The 17928-nt window shown below is 46.5% G+C and overlaps 1 protein-coding gene across 19 annotated transcripts in view; it reads right to left on the bottom strand.

Annotated features, from left to right (window-relative positions):
- The window catches only part of PCNT (pericentrin), a 278152-nt gene that overhangs the window by 117087 nt on the left and 143137 nt on the right, over nucleotides 1-17928 (bottom strand). For all 19 annotated transcript variants that reach the window (XM_084820798.1, XM_084820789.1, XM_084820783.1 and 16 more), the window contains 4 exons: nucleotides 17261-17423; nucleotides 4936-5148; nucleotides 3371-3600; nucleotides 2052-2171 (listed from right to left, as the gene is read on the bottom strand). In XM_084820798.1, the coding sequence (XP_084676924.1) occupies nucleotides 2052-2171; nucleotides 3371-3600; nucleotides 4936-5148; nucleotides 17261-17423 (726 nt within the window). The remainder of the gene's footprint in view (nucleotides 1-2051; nucleotides 2172-3370; nucleotides 3601-4935; nucleotides 5149-17260; nucleotides 17424-17928) is intronic.

Genomic DNA, 17928 nt, shown 5'->3' with positions numbered 1-17928 from the left:
ACCAGGTGTTTTTTTTTTAGTTTCCAGAACTCTATGCAAATTTACTAATAGAAAAATACGTAAAACAAAGAATGGCAAACATGTGTATTTTTCCCATAAGGATGAAAATGTGCATGGGGGGGCCTTTGCGCATTTTTACAAATGTGAATTTGCACAAATTTGGGCAATTGGAAAAAGTCAAATTCCACCAATGAGTGGACAATGGACTGAAAGGCATCTGACAATCTGCAAAACGCAGCTGGAACAGATTTTTCAAAATCCGTACTGTCCCCTATGGGTCTTGATGCTGGCATAATGTTATGCTGGTGCAACACCACTAGCAGAGAGCTAAAATGGATGGCAGGGCCATGGAAGGGGAGAAGTGGGCTTTGTCTGACTCCTAAATTCCCTGAAACACCACTCCTTGCACTTCACCAATTTAATGTTAACACCAGCAAAGACGTGGTGTTAAGTTAAGAAAACTCTCCCATTGAACTCAATGAGGAGCGAAAATACACTGCCCCTTTCTCTTCTTGCTCCACTGGGCAAGAGTGGCATTCTGGCATTTGAAGCATAGGATTCCAGCTAAGAATGCATGATAGCATACCAACACCAGTTTATAAACCCATGACATGGGGCCCATAACTCAGATCATATAGACCCATCATAAAAACTCTTTCTGGGCTTATGTAATTTACATAGAACAGACAAAGTGGGATTTTGTTGATGGAAACTATAGAAAAAGGACTAAAAAAACACCCTAGCCTTAAAATATCGAACCAGGATATTGTTAACACTTCTCCAAACCCTTAGATTCCACAAACAAAAACCCAACAAGCTTCATTCTCCAACTTGGGGTGCAAGGACAAAGTATTCTAGATAAGCAAAGAAAGGAGGGATATACTGCTAATGTCTCCCAAGTCATCCCTCTCATCTACAATACATAAAAACTGTGTCTTGACTTAACATTCCTTCTCTCCTTGAAAAGCTGGTAGCAGTCATCTTCCAAACAGAAGACATACGGATAAGTTTGCACAGTGCAGAAAAGGCCCCCTGAATGCCAGGTCCTCCACTCCAACCATTCCTACTATTGGACAAACACTCATGATCATTTTTGCCTTGCAGGATCATAACCTCATTACACAGAGCAGAACACCAATGTCACACAGAGTTTCACTGCAACTTACAACAGGGGAGGGTTGTTTCACTCTCCTCTCCTCCCTAACAGGTGAAGGAAGCCTGAAGCAATGGCACTGGAGGAACACTGAGGGGGCAGCACTCTCTCTCTCTCTCTCTCTCTCTCTCTCTCTCTCTCTCCATCACTTGCTCATAAACCTGCTAAGCATCCCAAGGTCAGAGATCACATGTTGCAGCTAGCTTCTATTACCCATTCCCAACTCTTTCTTGCCTGTCCATAGGCAGACTTCTAACAGGAACAAGAAGAAAGGATGTTTCCCAGTCCAAATGCAATGAAAATAAGTGAGGCCTAAAGGAAAACCAGCAGCAGTGACCAATGTGATTCCTCTATGGCAGGGGTGCACATGCAGTCATCCAAGGCCTGTTTTGGAGCCTCCCAGACCTGCCCCACCCCCACAGCCACCGAATTCCCCCTTCCAATCAGGATAACTGCTTCCATGATTCTAATGGTGGTGGGGAAGCAGTGCTGCCAATCTGGGTAGCTGGGATGGGGAGGAAGCTATACTCATGAAACAGCCTGGATCACTGCCTCCATGCCACTAATCATGATTGCTGGGGAGGAAGCTTTAGCCCCCCCTCACTCAGCAACACTGAAGCTGCCTCATCCTCAACCCAACCATCTTGCACAGGATCGCTGGGATAGGAGGAGGCACACACATTCATGTGTGTATATGTGTGTGCCTCCCCATCCCTGCCTGTCTAGATGGGGGGGGGGGGAGAAAGAGAGAGAGAGAGAGAGAATGTGACTGAATCTATCTGCATGCAGCCTCCAATCTGCCACTGGGCACTGCACGCAGACCTTAGGGCCAAAAAGATTGCCCACTGCTGAATGAGATGGTCAGTCCTTGCATAACGTAAGTAATCATTTTACCTACCAGATATTCTCGTGACTGACCAGAAACCTGGCATTCTGTTGTCAGTTTCAACTCCATTTCTAGTTTCCGAATTTCTTCCTGAAATTCATCACGTTCATCTTCCCACTCAACAGCTTGTTTCTGTCAAGAAAATGGGAGGGTTTTTTCCAAGATCTTAGAATCTATTTAATTTATTATTTTATTATATTTATATCCCCCCTTCAGAAAAAGTACCAGGGTAGGTAACAAAAATAAAATATAATAAATAATATTCAAACAACAAAATACAGCATGTCTAATGCAGCCAATAACAAATATCCAGTCATATTGATTGACCACTAATAAATGCCAGCGGAGACAGATAGGTCTTAGCATTACTTCAGATACCTAGGCTCCAGATTGTTTAGGGCTTTGTAGTTCAATATCAGCACCTTAAATTCGGCCCAGAAACAAATAGGCAACCAGCCCAGCTCTTTAAGAATCACACCAATTATAATTTTCAGATAGTCTTCAAGGGCAGCCCTGCATAAAGTGCTTTATAATAATCCAAATGAGACGTTCCCTAAGTATGGGTGACAGTAGCTATCCAGTAACAGCCATAACTGGTGCACCATCCAAAACTTGGCAAAGGCACTCTGTGCTACTGAGACCAACTGGACCTCCAGTGTCAAAGTTGGTACAAGGAATACCCCCAGACTATGCACCTCATCTTTTAGGGTGACAGCAAGAACAGGCTGTCTGCACAAATACTGGACCTGAGAACTGCTCACCCATAGGGCCTCCATGCTGTCAGTATGGTTTAAGTTTACTGACCCTCATCCAACCCATTACTGTCCCTACACACTGATCCAGTACCTGCACCAACTCACCTGACAGAGATGACAAGGTCAAACAGAGCTAGGCATCATCAGAGTACTACTAACATCTTTTCCCCAAATTCCCTGATGACCACTCTCAGTAGCTTCATATAGATATTAAAGGGCATGGGGACAGAATGGAACCCTGCTGGACACCATAGTACAACTGGCATGGGGTTGAGCAGTAGTCCCCTAATGCCATTTTCTGGAATCCAGCAGGTAGGAATGGAATCACCGTTTCACCATGCCCCCAATTCCCAACCCAAAGAGTTGGTCTAGCAAAATACTATGATTGATAGTATCAAAAGCAAGGTGATCAAAGCTGTTTCAATGGCAAACCCAGGCCTGAAGCCAGGTTGAAATGATCAAGATATGGTGTTTTAGAGTTTGCAAGAACTATTTTAAGGTCACTGAGAATTTTAAATGACAAGAGCTAGTGATGTTTTACCACCAAAAATGCGCACACAGCATTTTTTTTCTTACATCCATGAAAATGCGTTGATTTTTAAGCTGTCTTTCAAGGGCTTGCACTTGTTGTTTAAGGTCAGTAACCTCCAATGACATCATAGCTAAATTCTGATTTTTGGTTAGTTGTTCTTCAAGTTCTATCTCCAAGATTTTCATTTGAGCATTCAAAGTAGAACAGTCTTTTTCTGCTTGACACTTCAGTTCTAACTTCGCTTTTGTTAGATGTTCAATTTCCTTGATTAAATCTACAATAAAGGAAAAAAAATATTACCAAAGAAATGAATGCCATACATTTCCAAAGTAGAATTAATCTTCTTTTCAGTAATAACATAAGAGCCATGCTAGTTCAGGCCACAGGCCCATCTAGTCTAGCATTCTGTTCACATAGCAGCCAGTCGGATGCCTAGTGGAAGCCCACAAGAAGGACCTGAGCACAGTAGCACACTTTCACTTGTGTTCCTTAGCAACTGGCATTGAGAGACATAATACATCCTATACTGGAGGTAATATGCAGGCGTCGTGACTAACAACTACCAATAGCCTTATCCTCCATGAATTTGCCTAATCCCCTTTTAAAACCGTCCCAGGTTGGTGGCCATTACTACATCGTGTGGTACCAAATTCCATCATTTAACTGTGCACTGCATGAAGAAATACTTCCTTTTATCTGTCCTGAATTTCCCACCATTTGGCTTCATTGGAGAACTCCAGGAATTATGAGAGAGGGGGAAAACCATCTTCCTATCCACTTATCTACACCATCCATAATTTTATACACCTCTATCATGTCCTCCCCTGCTCACCCTTTTTTCTAAGCACCAGTTCCATAAGAACTGTACAATAATCTAGTACACCTTAATTTAGTATATACAAGTTGCAATATTCATTTTTCTTACCACAGTAACCCAGAAAAATCAGGGCTGGCATCAGCGCTCATATCCATGGCCAACTGTTGTGGCATCTAAGCCCTGGCAAGGACCACCACTGACTACCCACCCCGGCCTTAAAAAATCTGATGTGATGGCAGAAGCAATACAGGGTAGCTGAGTCTAGCTGCCATTTTAACTTCCCCCAATGTAGTGTCACTCTGTGGTGTTATGGGAAGTTAAAATGTGACAGCCCTCAGCCACCCAGTGTTGCTGCTACATATCACCACTGCCAGGTAAGCCTACCAAAGCCCTCTCAAAGGTGGAGTTGGCCCTGCAGCGATGTTACAAAAAAAAATTGCACAATAACCTCTATGTGGTATGCATCACCATGCTACATAGGGGAGCTCTTCAGATAACATCCAAATTCGGGAGTCCTTCAAATCCAAATAGGCTCTACATTATTTCTAGCTTAAGAACCATTGCTCTACATTTCATTTCTGAAGTACTGCCTTGTGCTCAAACACTTGCACTTTATTTCAGCCAACACACATTTGTTGCTTATTTTTGTTTTAAGTAGATAAAAATTGTCATCAAATTAAAATATCTTAAGTTAATGGAAATCTATTTCTTCTGGCTGCTTCTTAAACCATTTAGCAATCCAAAATTTCTGTGTATTTAATATTTTAAGTAATATAGCATCCCATTTCTTACCCACTTCTCTCTCCCCTACATTAGCAGCCAAAGCTTTATTTTGACTTAATAGTAAATTTTGCTCCTCAATAGATCTTGCATGTTCCTGGGTTAACTCTTGGACCTGTGCTTTCACGCTCTCCAGTTCTACAACAAGACAGCATTCAGATTCCTCTTTCAAATTCAGGGCTTGTTCCAAGGCATATCTCTCTGCTAAATAGCCTTCAATGAGACCTAAAATCCAAACAATGTATGAAAGCATAATGATCAGGCACTGAAAGCATTTCTGCAAGGCTGAAACTTAAAATAACATAAATATATCAAAGCATATTAACAGTTACACAAAGGTTTTAAAATGACAGCTTACTGCACAGAGAACCAAAAGCATAGAGAAGTCAATTGCTTAGTTTTCCCAAATGTAAGTGCTTAACTTGTCAGCAGTTACTAGTCGTAAAGTATCAGACAACTGCAGGGTGCTGCCGTGTGTCCTCATACACATGCAATTAGCATGTGTACATGTGTAAAAAGCAGGACAGAGATGTGGTGTGCACACAGTGGACTTATGTACTATGTTACTATTATTATTTATTACATTTCTATGCTTCCCACTAGCCGGAGCTCTCTGGGTGGTTCACAAAGATTAAAAACATTAAAAATACAATATACAGAGATTAAAAACCATTTACATAAAAAACACATGATATTATTTATTACATTTCTATGTTTTTACTCAAATGGGGAATTGCTACTTTTAAGTTGGGGAAATTAGCTCAAAAACACTCACTTTAAAAAGTCCAAACACTATGACTTTATTTTTTACAGATTTTTGTACTTCCTCATACACATTCAATACAGAGGAGAAAAATATCCTGGTTAGTATATGCACCCTCCATCACATGGGATGCTACACTGATTCTAACAGATAGAAAAAGTGAAGATCGGAGAAAGTAGTGTTTGCCAAACAAGAAGGTGAAGGTGATGTTAGGGAAGTGGCAGAGCAAGGGACTGGGAGGCTGTATTACCAGAGCAGCTCAGGTGTTGGTGAAGAGGTGGACTAAGAGGGCAGAAAAAGACAGAACTAGGAGAAAAAGTAAAAGAAAAGGAACAAGGGATGGCTATAGTTACCTGACTCAGAAGAAGAGAAACCCAAATGTTTCAGACTGGTTCACTTCACCTTCCAGAGTGCAAAAAGTTATAAAAACGCTATGGGCACAGATAACCCTCAGGTAAATGTATGCATGGATGACCACGTGGCCACCCTGCAGATCTCCTCTAGCGGAGCCCTACCCCAGAAGGCTGCTGATGTGGCCATCCCCCTAACTGAGTGGGCCAATATTCCCTCCGGGGCTGTTAGGCCACTGGAGGTGTAAGCCAGTGTGGTGCATTCACGTAGCCAGCATGCCAGAGAGGCTACTGACACCTTCTTGCCCAAGGGGGATGGTCTGAAGGACACGAATAGGGTGCTGTGTTGCCTTGTGGGGCTTGGTTCTATCTAGATAGAACTTGAGGGCAAGCCTAGCATCCAAGGTATGCCACTCCCTTTCCTGGGGGTTGGAAGGGTGAGGGCAAAAGGATGGGATGACCAGTTCCTAGGCTCTGTGGAAATCAGAGTTGATCTTGGGGATGAAGGTTGGGTCCGGGCAGAAGACCACCTTGTCCCTGTGAAAAATACAAAGCTCCTTTTCCACCGAAAGAGCCCCCAGTTCAGAGACCCTCCTGGCGAATGTGACAGCCAGAAGGAACATCATCTTGAGGGACAAAACCTTAAGGGTGGCAGCCCCTAGGGCAACATCATCGCAGGGGAGAGACTAACCTGGTTGTTTACATCAGCCAGAGAGGGAGGAGCAGCAGGGAGCTCGCCCCTCCCCTTCCTGCTAGAAAGAACACGCAGCTCCAACTGACAGTTCCTTGGGACTGCAGGCTCTGCCTCATCCATCGGCTGGAGAACCGAGGGCCACTGGGGGCTGCACCTCCTGCCTCCCAGGGTGAACATCATCACAGGGGGGAGACCGACCTGGTCCTACACATCAGTCATTGGTGTATTTGCTGTCCTTCCCCTCCTTCCTCCCATCCCAATCCCTTTTCCTTTTGTGTCATGTCTTTTAGATTGTAAGCTCAAGGGCAGGGACTGTCTTCATATTCATCTTTGTAAGCCACTCTGGGAGCCTTTTTCAGGTGTTTAAAAACACCCTAAATAAACAAATAAATACATACATATAAATAATGGGGTTTTGGACAGTCCCTTGAACACAGCGTTGAGGCTCCACATTGGGAACCTTGTCACCGGGGGAGGGTTGATCAGTGAAGCTGCCCTCAGGAACCTCTTGATGTAGGGGTGAGAACCTAGCCCCCCTCCCCAGCTCCCCTAGTATGGATCCTAAGGCAGAAACCTATCTCTTTAGGGTATTAGTTTTAAGGCTTGCTGACATGCTCTCCTGGAGGAACTCCAGGATATCACCTATGCTGGTGCCTAATGGGTCCCTCCCTGTAGTCTGGACCCATATGATGAAAGCCTTCCAGGTGCACTCACACGATCTAGTAGTGGAGGACATCCTGCAGGCTAGGAGGGTGGAAACCACCCTTGAAGAGTAGCTGGACCCCTAGCGGTTTCTGCTCAACTTCCAGGCGGTATGTTTCTGGAAACCTGGGTTTTGGTGTGTGATTGGTCCTTGAGTCAGTAGGTCATGCTGGGGTGGGAGAGTCAGAGGCTTGACCATGGATAGGTTTACCAGGTCAGTGTACCACGACCTCCTCAGCCATTGGGCGCTTTCAGGATTAATTCTGCCTGCTGGTCCCTCAGCTTCCGGATCACCTTCGGGATGAGGGACGGGGAGGGAAGGCATACAGAAGCTCCCCAGGCCAACTGCTGGTCCGAGTGTCTGTGAAATTGGCGCTTCTCGTGGTGTAGCAAGTGGCAAATCTGGGGAGCTTGGCGTTCTGCTGGGATGCAAAGAGGTAGATGCGGGGTCAGCCTAACTGGTTCGTCAGCCAAATGAATGTGTCCGGGTGGGTCTAAAGATGTCCTGCTGAGCCAGTCAGCCAGGATGTTCAATACGCCCTGTATGTGCTCTGCCTTGATGGAGCAGAGGTGTTTTTGGGCCCACTTGAAAAGCATTATGGCCTCCTTTTGAAGGGATTTGGACTGAGCTCCTCCTTGTTTGTTCAAGTATGCCTTCGCTACCACGCTGTCTGTTCTGACCAGGACATCCTGCAACTCTAATTGTGGGGCTAGGTGTCTCAATGCCAGGTGGATGGCCCTCAGCTCCAGTAGGTTGATGCTAAGGTGAGATTTCTCCATGGTCCATAGGTGTGGTGGCCCTCGCAGAAACACCTCACCCTGTGAGGCAAGCATCCATGGTCAGGGTGGTAAATGTCGGAGTCTGGATGGGGACCCTTTCTGCGAGGTTGGGTGGGTGTGACCACCAAGTAAGGGAGCGAGAAACTTCCACTGGGATTCACACTGCTGGGTTGATGTTGGCTGTTATTTCCGTCTGGAAGGTCAGGAGGAATGACTGTAGGGGCCTTGCGTGGAATCTTGTCCACTGGACAGTCTCCTGACAAGAGACCATCATGCCTAGCAGTTTTGCCAGCTCTCTGAGGTGGGGTTTTTTTCCAGTCTGGATCCAGGGCACCAGCCTGCTTACTGTAATCTGCCTGTCCGGGGATCGAGTCATAATGTCCATGGCTGTGTTCAGGGTCACTCCCAGGTGGAGTATGGACTATGAGGGTGACAGGGAGCTCTTCTTCTCGTTGATGACGAATCCCAGGGGCCGTAGGGTTGAAAGAGTGGCACCGGTGTCCTGCATGCACCATTCCCATGACGGTAAGTGGATTAGGATGTCATCCAGATACGGGTGTACCTGGATGCCCTTTGACCTCAAGTAGGCCACTGGGGCCAGGAGGATCTTTGTGAACACTCTTGGAGCCATGGCTAGGCCAAAGGGAAGAGCCTTGAATTGGAATTGCTTTGTTCCGTAGATGAAGCACAGAAACTTGTGGTGAGATAGCCGGATGGGAATGTGTAGGTAGGTCTCTGCCAGATCCACCGAGGTTAAGAAGTCCCCTCTTTGGAGGCTCTCTTTTATAGACTTGAGTGTCTCCATTCGGAACTTCTGCTTCTTCAGACAGCGGTAGAGCCTCTTCAAGTCCAGAATGGGCCTGGACCCCCCGTTCCTCTGCAGGACTGTGAAGAAGACGGAGAAGATGCCCCGTCCCCTCTCTTTCTGAGGCACCTTCTCAATGGCTCGGATCTGACAGAGGTGTTCTATAGCTGTGAGAGTCCTCAAAAGCCCAGCTGGGTCCTTCCAATGGGGGGAGCTGAAGAAGCATTCCCTAGGTGGGCTCCGGAGCTCTACAGAATAGCCCTCCGTCATCATTTCCAGGACCCAGCTGTCCGAGCAGAGCCACCTCCAGACATTTGAGAAGTCCTGCTGAATTGGTGGTCTTGCCTTGCCGGGGGGGGGGGGGGGGGCGCTTTGTGGTTGCCCGGCTTGGCCCTGGTGTCATGTTGTCATTTGGCTTTTCCCTCCCTAGGGACGTACGTGGAGGGGAAGGGCGGCCTGAAGGGACGAAAGGGCTTGGGCTTCGCTTGAAAGCATTTTGTCTCTTTCTTTGCTGGGTTTGGCAAGGCTTTCTTCTTGTCCTCTGTCTCTACCAGCAGTTTGTCCAAGGCTTCCTCGAACAGCAGCTTACCTGAGAAGGGGACACCTGCCAGATTGGATTTGGTTTTGGTGTCCTCCCCCCAGCTGCACAGCCAGATGTTCCTTCTTGCCACGATGCTGGCTGCTGTCCCCTTTGCCTCCAGCTGGAAGGAGTCTAGTGATACGTCAGCTAGGAATGACGCTGCCATTGCCATGTCCTGCACGGTTTCACGGGTCTCCTTCCCTAGGTTTCTGCCCTGGAGCAGTCCGTTCGCCATCAAGAAGATGCCCCTGGCGACAATGGTAGATGTGATTACTGCCCGCATGGATGTGGCCGAGGCCTCCAAGCCTCTGCAGCAGGCTGGGCCTTATAGCTGAGACCTGCGACAGGTTCGTCTACTCTCGAGGTGACCAGATCCTGCATGGCATCCTCTTGCAGGCAATACAACTTCTCACAGTGGCGATGGAGTGTCTTAGATCTGGTTGGCTTAGAGCACTCGTGTAGAATCTCTTCCAGACTTAGTGGGAGTGGCACATTTGGGTGAGGGTGGGGGTCAATGGGAAGGCTGACCCTGCCCCCGCCCTCTTTGCCCATCCCTGGAGGGGTGTTGTGTCTTCTTCCTGTTCTATAAGCTCCAGGATGTTAAGGCATTTGGAGATTACTCTGGGAAACGCTTCCAAAGGGAAAAGATGGCCCTGTTGGGGGTTCTCCTTGGGCTTGTCTCCCTCTGAGGCATCTCCCCGCTCAGACTCTGATGAGCTTGATCTAGGGGAAGGGGATCTGGAGCTTTGGGAGTCAGAGAGGTAGGCTGGGGATGAGGAAGGGGATCTGGCCCTTCAGCTCCCTTCTCCATGTCTCCTTACCTTCTTTCTCTGGATGGATGGATGGATGGATGGATGGAGATGAGGATTTGGTACGCTTCCTCCCAGAGGGGCCCCTACTTGAGGTGGATCGGGACCTGCTCAAGGCCTCCCTCCTCCTCCCCCTCTGTCTGCTTTTCCTGGAATTGGCGCAGGGGGTGGAGGTGTGATGGCACTCCGTTTGGAGTATGTTCTGTTGCGCTGAATAGCCATGGAGCTGCATCTGGACAAGCACAAGTGAATGTGTCGTTTGCAACAGGCCTTTTCCCTGGATGTGCTCCTGTGGGAGCACTCTCTGTGTCTCATCCCCTCCTGGGGGGACGCCTTGTGTCTGATTTGGTGAATGGCCTCCTTTAGTAAATCCAGCATGGATTTTTCCCTTTCCTCAATTTGTGGTGGGTGCTGGCCCTCGGGGTTGGGCCTATAGCTGGGCTCCAGGCCCCTGCCCTTTCCTCCTGAGGCTCCTGCGATAGGGAAGGCGGGGGACTGGAGTCCTCCATTTCCCGCCCTTTCTGACGCTCTAAATGACTGGGAGGGGGACAGGAGGGGAACGTGAGAGGCCTTGCCACCACATGACTCACCCTCTCCGGGCTGCTCCTGTTCCTTGGGCGGGGGGAATGGAAACCACTACTGAGCCTCGCAGGCTCCGCCGCCTGGTGAGGCCTCGCTCCACTGCGTCCGCACTGGTCGTTGGTGGGGAGGGGGCCAATAGCAGCGTCTGCCTTAACCCGCGGCTGGAGATTTTCTCTGCTTCACGGGGGCAGAGCCAGAGCTTTGGGGCTTCCCCAGTGCCTGTGCAGCGGCGGGTAAGCAGCCGGGGGGGGTCCTGGATCCTTCTCCCCACTGCGAGCCAGCCCTCTGTATGCCAGAGGAGCAGTCACCTCCCATGTGTCGTGACTGCAAGTTGCTCTTCCTCTTCTTTCGAGTCTTTTGTTGTTGTTGCTCTCACACGCAACAGCTAGGAGAAGCTGCCTCCTTCCATGAGGCAGGAAGTAAAACTGGTGAATATGGGGGAGGCCCTGCCTCCTCCAGAAGTGCTTTTGGAGACTGCCTTCTCAGCCTGGAGGCAGGACCTTCCCCATACTGGCTGGCCTCCTGTACTTGATAGGAGAATCATGTTACTGAAAAGTCACAAGAGCAATAAGAGAAGTCAATCAAACTCTAAGTTTATTCTGAGAGTTGAGACTCACCATTGTGAGGGATGCCCAAGCAGAAAGGATGAACATCAGCTACCTGAACTATAAGGCAGTTAAAGAGTTTCACACAAAGACTACAAAGGGGTTGACTGCTCAGAGGCTATACTTAGGTTGGATCAAAAGAAAGGGAACAAAAGTTTGGTTCTGGCTACTGAATAGAACATTTGGGAAGGCTCCCTGAATATTGATTGCTTTTACATCCAGCTAGCTATTCATGGTATCTGTAGCCCAATATTTGGAACAAAACATGACCATCAAGGATGCTTAGACTGGATTGTTTCCCACAAGGGTGTTTGACTGACCAATGTAAAGGTAGCCAGCTGGATAACAATCAGGTAGGCATTTGCATGTGACCTACAGTCCCAGAGAAACACTCCCTTTAATTAAATCAAGGCAAGTTGCATGCAATGAATAGTTCCTACAACTCTTGCAGTATTCCTGAGCCTTTATGTTCCTGGCAGCTATTCAAGCTGTGCCTTCCAGAACAAAAATGGATTCCAAGGTGTCAGGGCAAAGTTTACAGCACACCACAGACGTAAACAGGGAGCCAGGAATTCTGAAGCCCCTCTGTAACACGGGGCTGCAGCTGGAAAGGAAAAATCAGCAAAGCCTATGTGCACATATGCACTTTAGATCCTGGGCACTGCACTCAGCAATAATATAGAACCATAGCAAAAAAAAAGAACCTATAAAGTACCTTCATCCAGAAAAAAATCATAAGATAACAGAAGAGGAGGGATGGTTGTGCCATGGCAGCTTGGATCAAGTCAGGCCTGTATCCCCTATTACAGCCCAGTATATACAGCACAAAGAAGAGTAACAACTTGTTAAATGGCTGACTACATGAAATAAACATCTTCATCGTTATTTTCACACACAAATCATGCCCAAGAGTGTTCAGGACAAAAACTGAAGCAAGACATCAAAATTAATGTAACCAACTTACTAAAAAAAGTTCAATTTTATTTCTTTTATTACATTTCTATACCACTCAACAGCCAGAGCTAACTTCCTGATCCTTATAAAACAGAACATTTAAGAAAGTTGAATTTCATCTCAGGATTGCAAACTGGAACTTTCACAGATGCGGATCTATGGATAGCGCTTCAAGGTTAGAAATAGGCATAAGTAGCACAAACTGTGGCAAATTCTTAAAGAGATGGGAGTACCAGACCACCTTACCTGTCTCCTGAGAAACCTGTACGAGAGTCAAGAAGCAACAGTAAGAACCAGACATGGAACAACCGATTGGTTCCAAATTGGGAAAGGAGTACGACAAGGCTGTATATTGTCGCCCTGCTTATTTAATTTATATGCAGAGTACATCATGAGAAACGCCGGGTTGGATGAATCACAGCTCGGAATTAAGATTGCTGGGAGAATTATCAACAACTTCAGATACGCAGACGATACCACCCTAATGGCAGAAAGCGAAGAGGATCTAAAGAGCCTCTTGTTGAGGGTGAAAGTGGAGAGTGCAAAAGAAAGCAGTGACAGATTTTACTTTCTTGGGCTCCACGATCACCGCAGACGGTGACTGTAGCCATGAAATTAAAAGACGCTTGCTCCTTGGGAGGAAAGCTATGGCAAACCTAGACAGCATAGTAAGAAGCAGAGACATCACCTTGCCGACAAAGGTCCGTCTAATCAAAGCTATGGTTTTCCCAGTAGTAATGTATGGCTGTGAGAGCTGGACTATAAGGAAGGCTGAGCGCCGAAGAATTGATGCTTTCGAACTGTGGTGCTGGAGAAGACTCTTACGAGTCCCCTGGACTGCAAGGAGGTCAAATCAGTCCATCCTAAAGGAAATCAACCCTGACTGCTCTTTGGAAGGACAGATACTGAAGCTGAAGCTCCAATATTTTGGCCACCTAATGCGAAGAGAAAACTCCCTGGAAAAGACCCTGATGCTGGGAAAGACTGAAGGCAAAAGGAGAAGGGGACGGCAGAGGATGAGATGGCTAGATAGCATCACGGATGCAATGAATATGAACTTGAGCACGCTCCGGGAGAGAGCGCAGGACAGGAAGGCCTGGCGTGCTATGGTCCATGGGGTCACGAAGAGTCGGACACGACTGAACGACTGAACAACAACAACAACAACTAGTGGGGTACCGCAGGACTCAGTCCTGGGCCCAGTGCTCTTCAACATTTTTATTAATGACTTGGAGGCGGAGGTGCAGGGAATGCTGATCAGATTTGCAGATGACACCAAATTGGGAGGGATAGCTAATACTTTGGAAGACAGAAACAAAATTCAAAGTGATCTGGATAGGCTGGAGCGCTGGGCAGAAAACAACAGAATGACATTTAATAGGGATAAATGCCAAGTTCTGCACCTAGGAAAAAGAAACCAAATGCACAGTTACAAGATGGGGGATACGTGGCTCAACAACGCTACAAGCGAGAAGGATCTTGGAATTGTTGTCGATCACAAGCTGAAGATGAGCCAACAATGGGATGTGGCTGCAAAAAAGGCAGATGTTCTTTGGGGCTGCATTCATAGAAGCATAGCTTCCAAATCCCGGGAAGTACTAGTTCCCCTCTACTCAGCACTGGTTAGGCCTCATCTGGAGTACTGTGTCCAGTTCTGGGCACCACACTTGAAGAAGGATGCAGACAAACTGGAGAGGGTTCAGAGGAGGGCAACAAAGATGATCAGGGGAATGGAAACAAAGCCCTATGAAGAGAGACTGAAAGAACTGGGCATGTTTAGCCTTGAGAAGAGAAGACTGAGGGGAGATATGATAGCGCTCTTCAAGTACTTGAAAGGTTGTCACAGAGAGGAAGGCCAGGATCTCTTCTCGATCATTCCAGAAGGCAGGACACAGAATAATGGGCTCAAGTGACAGGAAGCCAGATTCCGGCTGAACATCAGGAAAAACTTCCTGACTGTTAGAGCAATACGACAATGGAATCAATTACCTAGGGAGGTGGTGGGCTCTCCCACACTGGAGGCGTTCAAGACTAGGCTGGACAGCCATCTGTCGGGGACGCTCTGACTTGGATTCCTGCATTGAGCAGGGGGTTGGACTCGATGGCCTTGTAGGCCCCTTCCAACCCTACTATTCTATGATTCTATGATTCTAAGAGTAAACAAGTTCACGATTCTCCTTGTTCGGTGCCTTCCACCAGTGGTAACCTTTTCATTTGCTCAGAACATTTTGATCTTCTGTTTCTGGGATTGTGATTTGAATCTGATATGACATTAGGTTATTTACTGTGTTTTATGCTTCTCTGCCATTTTTAATATGTTGTTGTTGTTGTTATATGCTTTCAATTGCCATCAGCCACTCTTAGAGCCCTTGAGTTGAAGAGCAGGATATTAAAATACCTTGAATGAATGAATACATAAATGTAGGCAGGCAACGGACACTCTGAGCTACCTAGCCTGGTACCCTGACCTTTAAATACTGTATGTAATTAATAAAGGAGGGTCACCACTGGAAGGGGACTGGCTGGCACACCTCTGCAGAACTGCTGCCCACCTATGCCTTATTCAGCGGCTTTTTTCTGTAGCATTTGCCACAGCAGGAGAGGAGCCAGTGGGGCTCTCCAAAGCACCCACTTGCCCTATGCCTCACTTGGCAGCAGCAGCAGCAGCAGGACTCGTAGTGGGCCTGAGGGATCCACCACCCTTCCCAATTCGCCATCCGAGGCACTGGCGAGGAAGGTGGCCATGGAGACTGTGTGTGCTGGGGCAGCACAGGTGATCTCTAGGGTCACCCCCCAGCCAAAGCCTCGTTCTGAAAAAGGACCCCTCAGAGCGAGGCATTTGGCTGGGAGGCTCTGTGGAGAGCTACACCAGGTACTCTCTTGCTGCAGCACTGAATTCATTTGAACATTTAAAAACACAGTAATAGCACAATTCTATGCATGTTTACTAGAAACCAAATTTGACTGTGTTCAGTCAGGCTCACTCCCAGGCAGATATGCATAGGATTGCAGTGTTCATATTTTTCAGTGAAAATTCTTTTGGCCACAAGACATCTGAGATATTTATACAGCACATTTTAAAGCTTCATTTACTAAATATAAGTCAAACAAACATGGTAATTCAGATCTTGATCTACTTAGGGCAGCGGAAAGTCTTCCAGAAAACCCATATCTCACTGATACAATTCTTGTTCTTCCTGGATCCTTGCCTTCCTGTGTTCCTCACTACACATTTCAATTCGAGTGCATACCAGATGCAGATCACATTTCTGTGGGATAGTCCTGGTATACTGACAAGTGACTACTCTTAGTACCTCTGGAAAGAAGGCAACAAGAGTCTCTCTGGAGTCAGCACCTGCATCAGCATCAGACATGGGTCCTCAGGCAGTCTGAGATCTTGCTATCTGAAGTCTGTGCATCAAAAATTCTTTCACAGGTGGACAAAGTTCTGCCCTACTGACATCAATGAATATTCTGCCTCAGGACTCCCCCTGCCCTAGGGTAACCCAGACATCCCTCTGCTGGCATATGTACTGCTGGGGGGCAGGGGGGGTAGAATACCCCACAGGCACATAAACAAAAAAGATTAAAGTTTTAAAGTACAGAAAACATTTGACTCCTTTTACAAGCAAAGAATTGCAATTTCTCTATGGCAATCTGCAAACAGTAGATGAGAAGAAGGGCTAATTTCTCACACACTTTAAGGTTAGGAAATGCAATATGCAGTTTGGGGCTGTACCAACATTACCAAAGGAAGTACTGCATTTCTCAAGACTAACTCACTCAGTTACTTGCTTATGGCCAGTAGTACATTCCTTGCCAACAAATCTGTCCTGCCTACAAACGGCACAGGGACAGAGCTTGAAGGATTTAGCCAGGATCAGTTCCAAAGACAAGGTCAGTAGGCAGTCCAGAGTCCAAACACTGGGAGGTACGGAGAAGAGCAAGGTGATCAGGAAAATTCAAGGCTGGTATATTTTGGAGTATTGGAACAATGTCTGCATACTAGGGGCTGATGTGCAGACATTGTTCCAATTATGCCTAGAACTGAAGGCTTTTAAGTCTGAGCCTTCAGAGCCTCACCGAGAGCATAGCTGCAGGCCATCAGAATCACCTGAGGAATGGTCTGCTCACAAGTGGAGCCTTGCTCTTAAGTATACCTTTACTCATAAGCACTCATTATTCCTTAGGCATGCACTTCTGCATCCATTTGCCAGCCAAGCCTGCATCTTTAGGTGCCCGTGCTCCCTGGGGCTGGGTAGCCACTTGACATCTACCTCTTAGTCCAAGAGGGGGCTAAGTGTGTCTTGAGGAGACGGTACGATGGCCATCTCCCCTGAAGCCCAGGATGCCCCTGATCTGCCTCAAGGTCCCTCAGCACAGGCAACTCCTCCACAATGTTCAGCTCAGGGGACTCCAGGTAATCTTCCAAAGAGGAGACAAAAACCACATAGCACAAGGGTAGAATGAACTGAACTCTGCACAGATACAGCCACAGTGAAAACCCCTGTTTATGGAAACTGGAAAAAACATCATGATAATAGACATGGTTGCCACTATCTGTCTACATTAATTTCTCCATGCAATTGTGCCCATGGCTCGAAACAGGTTGCTCGTGCATAGCAGAAAGTTACTTATGTAAATCAGATCTTAGAACTAGTTTAGATCCACAACGTTTTAACACCACAAGGTATTTCAATTTAATTTCCCTACCTCTTGCTTTATGAAGCTCCAACTCCAGCTGATTCTTCACCTTAGTCTCTTCATTAAGACTGTCCATTAACGCATGGTGCTCATTAACCAATTGACATGCTTCCCAGTTCTTAGGCTTGAATTCCTCTTCAAAGTGAAAATGGCCTGTATGTGTTTCCTCCGGCTTCAAAACATTAAATGATTTAAGACACTCAATAAAAGGATGCACTATATCTCTGTAACATTTTAGACATTTTCCCCTATATGAAGATTTATCAAAGGCTCTGATAAATACAGTACAACAAAACAAAGTTTTGTTTTACTGTCAAGAAACTAAGGTTAGTCTTTATCTATATTGTACCAAACTGCTTTGAAATAGCTTTTTAATCACTATGCCTAACATAGTGTAGCACTTCAAATGAAATATATTGTGGCTTGATTTTACTCATTTGAACTTTTCTTTCTCAAATTCTTGGGTCCAGAAGCTGGCACTTACAAGCTAGCATTTAGAAGAAAGCCATGTGATAGTATGTTATTTGTACACTCTCTTTTTCTTTAGTCTATTTTAAATCACTGACAGCACAATCTTATTCATGTCTACTTAGAAATAAGACCCACTGAATTCAATGGGCCTTAGTCCCAGGTGGGACTGTAGACTGAAATACATACAGGACTGCTCTTCTTAACAT

The sequence above is a fragment of the Heloderma suspectum genome, chromosome 1, assembly GCF_057233095.1.
Source record: "Heloderma suspectum isolate Gila_16-S chromosome 1, 16-S_ref, whole genome shotgun sequence".
Taxonomy (NCBI): Eukaryota; Metazoa; Chordata; class Lepidosauria; order Squamata; family Helodermatidae; genus Heloderma; species Heloderma suspectum.
This window is presented reverse-complemented; position numbering and strand designations above follow the sequence as displayed.